We start from the raw sequence: 3,288 nt of genomic DNA on the forward strand, positions 1-3,288 counted from the left end.
CCCACCTCTTTGGGCCCCCAGATCCTCACACCAGCACCAACTCTCTGTAAACCCAACTACCTGCTGGAAAGGAGCTATGGGCCCGGCCTGGGGGCCTGAGGAGGACGGCGGCGGCTGGAGATGTCTGCACGGGGCGGGGCTGGAAGGGGAGGAAGAGAACTGTCCCTAACACTTGGCAGACCCACTTTTCCAAGCCTCGGAACCAGATACGGTTACTGGGGGCTTCTCAGAGCGGTGGGAAGGTAGAGTAAGAACCGGACACCGGGGTCTGACATTACACAGAAAAAGTCAGAATTCCTCCCTTCAAGTCACCCTAGACCGGTTCCAGGGGAGCCTCACTGGAGGAGTTTCAGAGGATATAAGACGAGGGAGAAGATGAGAAATAGGGCGGACTCTGCCCCTGGGAGGCCAGAGAAAAGACCAGACTCCAGAGAGGCGCCGGACCGGAGGCAGACATTCCCATAGAGCCGGGACTCCGAGAGCGACCGTGGGCGACCTGGGGGCCGGGGACTCGGCGGATCCGGACCATTCATCAAAGGAAGGCACTGGGACAAAGTTGGCCTCCTCCCCCTCTCCCCCAGCCCCCAACTCGCCGGGATCGGCTCCCTCTGTTTTCAGGGCGGTTCAAATTCTCCCCCAAAACGAGGTCGAGCCGGGGATTAGAAAAGAGGGAAAAAAAATATTCGTTGGCTATTTCTTTTCGTTATTGGTCCTCCGCTCCCTTGTGCCCTGGCCCCCTTCCCTCCTCATGAATAAAAGAAAAGTCCGAACCTATCAGATCGCGTTCATTGCCTCCTCCTCCTCCTCCTCCTCCTCCTCCTCGTACTTCAGTGAACACTTTTGCACAACTTACCCATCTGATCACTCGCGCCCCCTCGCTTTTCCATTTCTCTTTCCCCAACCCTGTCACCCCTGTCGCCTCCGTCCAGCCCCGAAACCCGAGGAGGCTCCTTCTTCCGTCTGTCCCCGGGTCTCCTAGGGGACGGGGGGTGTGAAAGCTGGTGTGGAGGGAGAAGCGAGTGTGGTCTGGAGAAAGAAGGCGTGGAGAAGAGGGAGGGAGCGAGAGCGAGAGAATAAATATATAAATAAATACGAGAACGAAATCCACTCCGCAGTCTCCGGGCTCGGAAACTTTGGCCCCGAGCGCGAGAGCGCGAGAGCGCGGCGCTCGCCCCTCCGAGGCTGGCGGCCCCGATTCCGGCCGCGTTCCCCAGGTCTCCCTCCGCCGTCGGGCCTCGTCTCCGGGCTCTGCCAGGCGCATCAGCCCGCACAACTTCTGGCTGAGCCCAGCCGGCAGAGGCGGACTTGGGGTTGGAGTGTTTGTTTGTTTGAACTTCCTTGTCGTCGCCACCTTCCCTCCCCCCAACCTCCGCCTCCACCTCACCCCCCTCCCCAGCTTCTGGACGCGTTTGACTGCAGCCAGGGGTGGGGGGTGGGGGTAGGGAGTGTGTGTGGAGGGGAGGGAGAAGAGGTTAAAAAAAAAAGAAGACGAAGAAGACGGAAAGAAAGAGATCGCAGCAGGGGTGAAGGCAGCGGACGGGAAGCGATTTTTGCCGACTTTGGATTCGTCCCCGGCGTGCGCAAGAATGGCGGCCCTTCCCGGCACGGTACCGAGAATGATGCGGCCGGCTCCAGGGCAGAACTACCCCCGCACGGGATTCCCTTTGGAAGGTAAGAACGCCCAGGCTGGCCTCGCCGCGACTCCGCCGCCCGGAACTCGGGTTCCTTGGAGAGGCTGCGGTCTCCAGGGGAAGGTGGCGGCGCCGGCAGTAGCAGAGGGATCCCGTTCTCTTCTGGGTCCCAGTCCCGGCGCGGAACCCAGGAAGTTTCTGGGACCCATACTTGTCCGCTTCTACGTGGGTTTCACTGACCGGCGGCCTTCGCTTCGCAGGTCGCGAGCTGCCGGCCTTTACCCGCAGGGCTGAACTTCTGGTAGATTTGGACTCCTAGTAAATATCAGGTCCCGGTGAATTTCAGCTCTTTCCACTATTTCCATGCACTTCCCTGACAATTTCTCGGCTCTCCAGACTCTCTGGCTGCCGGCTTTCTACTCTTGTTTTGAATTTTTTTTTTTCCACCCCGGGATTGGTCTTCCAGTCATTTTTATTTCGAACCACCTACCATGGGTGATACTTTATATGCCTCAACTACCACGGCTATCCGTTTCTTCCGAAGCCACACTCAAACACTCCTGCTTTTCCGCCTGGAAACAAACTAATTGGAAATAATAATTAGTAACGATTTTCCCCCTAAAACTTTTTACTTGGGCTTCCGCGCTCTGGAAATCTCCCGGGAGAGAACCTCTAAACGGCGAGGTTTAGAGAACCTCTCAACGGCGAGAGGGGCACGGCAATGTCCACACCAGGGGAAAGAGCTGATTTTGTAAAGCGTCCTTCCTAAACATCCAGCGCCCGCCCGGGGAGAGCGGAGAGGACGGGCGGCCGCGAACCGGTCCTGGCTGGAGAAAAGGCTGGGAGCGCACAGCCGAGAGACCCGCTCCTGTGTTTTTGTTTTCTTTTTAAACTAACGGAAGGCCTCAACCTGTCACTGAGGGATCATTTGGCTTCTGAGGGTAGGTAGCCTAGGGTGTCACAGAGAAGTCGTTAGAAATACGTGCGACTCTTTTTTTTTTTTTTTAATTACTCTTCTTGTAATCGTATGAGTCCCTGGCGCGTGAGGAAGGGGAGAGAAGGCAGGGAGGGGGTGGGCGGGCTGGCAGCCTGCGATCCGGTAGGAGCTCCCTTGGGCAGCGAGACGGCGCCGGGTCCCTGAATTAGACAGAGGCGAAGAGAGCGGCTCCGTGATCAAGTGCGCGCCGGCAGCCACGCAGGCGGGAGAGCGCGCAAACCCGGGGATTTGCAGCGGCACTCTCCTGTAGCGAATGCAAGTAAAACAGGCGGCTGAGGATGCGCGGCGGATTAGAACAATATTTGCCCAACATGACGCAGAATACTGAGGAGAGCCGAGTGCCGGTCGCTAAAGAGGCTCTTGAATATAAAGTTGGGCGCTCGAGAGCTCTTGAGCGCTAATGGCATATCCCGCCACGGAGACCGAGTGACTCTGACTTTGCGACGCACGATTTCTGATTAAATCCGAGGGTGGCTTCAGACACCGACTTTTACAAAAAGAGGTGGGGGGACCGGGAGAGCAAGGGAGGGAGCGGTAGGAACGGCCCAGCAGCGGAGCCTCTTCTCGCCTCCTCCCTTTCAATTACAGTCAGCTCCCTCCACTCCTGCGGCTGTGAAATCGTTCTAATCTTCCAGATCTCCGCAGCCGCTGAGTCCCCAA

At 57.8% G+C, this 3,288-nt stretch overlaps 1 protein-coding gene across 4 annotated transcripts in view; it reads left to right on the forward strand.

Annotated features, from left to right (window-relative positions):
• Nucleotides 1–993: 993 nt before the first annotated feature.
• Nucleotides 994–3,288, forward strand: part of PAX7 (paired box 7) — a 146,326-nt gene continuing 144,031 nt past the window's right edge. For 3 of the 4 annotated variants that reach the window (XM_011993112.1, XM_011993109.1, XM_011993110.1), the window contains exon 1: nt 994–1,671. In XM_011993112.1, coding sequence (XP_011848502.1) covers nt 1,587–1,671 — 85 coding nt within the window. In that variant the 5' untranslated portion in view covers nt 994–1,586. The remainder of the gene's footprint in view (nt 1,672–3,288) is intronic. The other variant, XM_011993113.1, reaches the window with a different exon arrangement.

Source organism: Mandrillus leucophaeus, unplaced genomic scaffold, assembly GCF_000951045.1.
Source record: "Mandrillus leucophaeus isolate KB7577 unplaced genomic scaffold, Mleu.le_1.0 Scaffold426, whole genome shotgun sequence".
NCBI lineage: Eukaryota > Metazoa > Chordata > Mammalia > Primates > Cercopithecidae > Mandrillus > Mandrillus leucophaeus.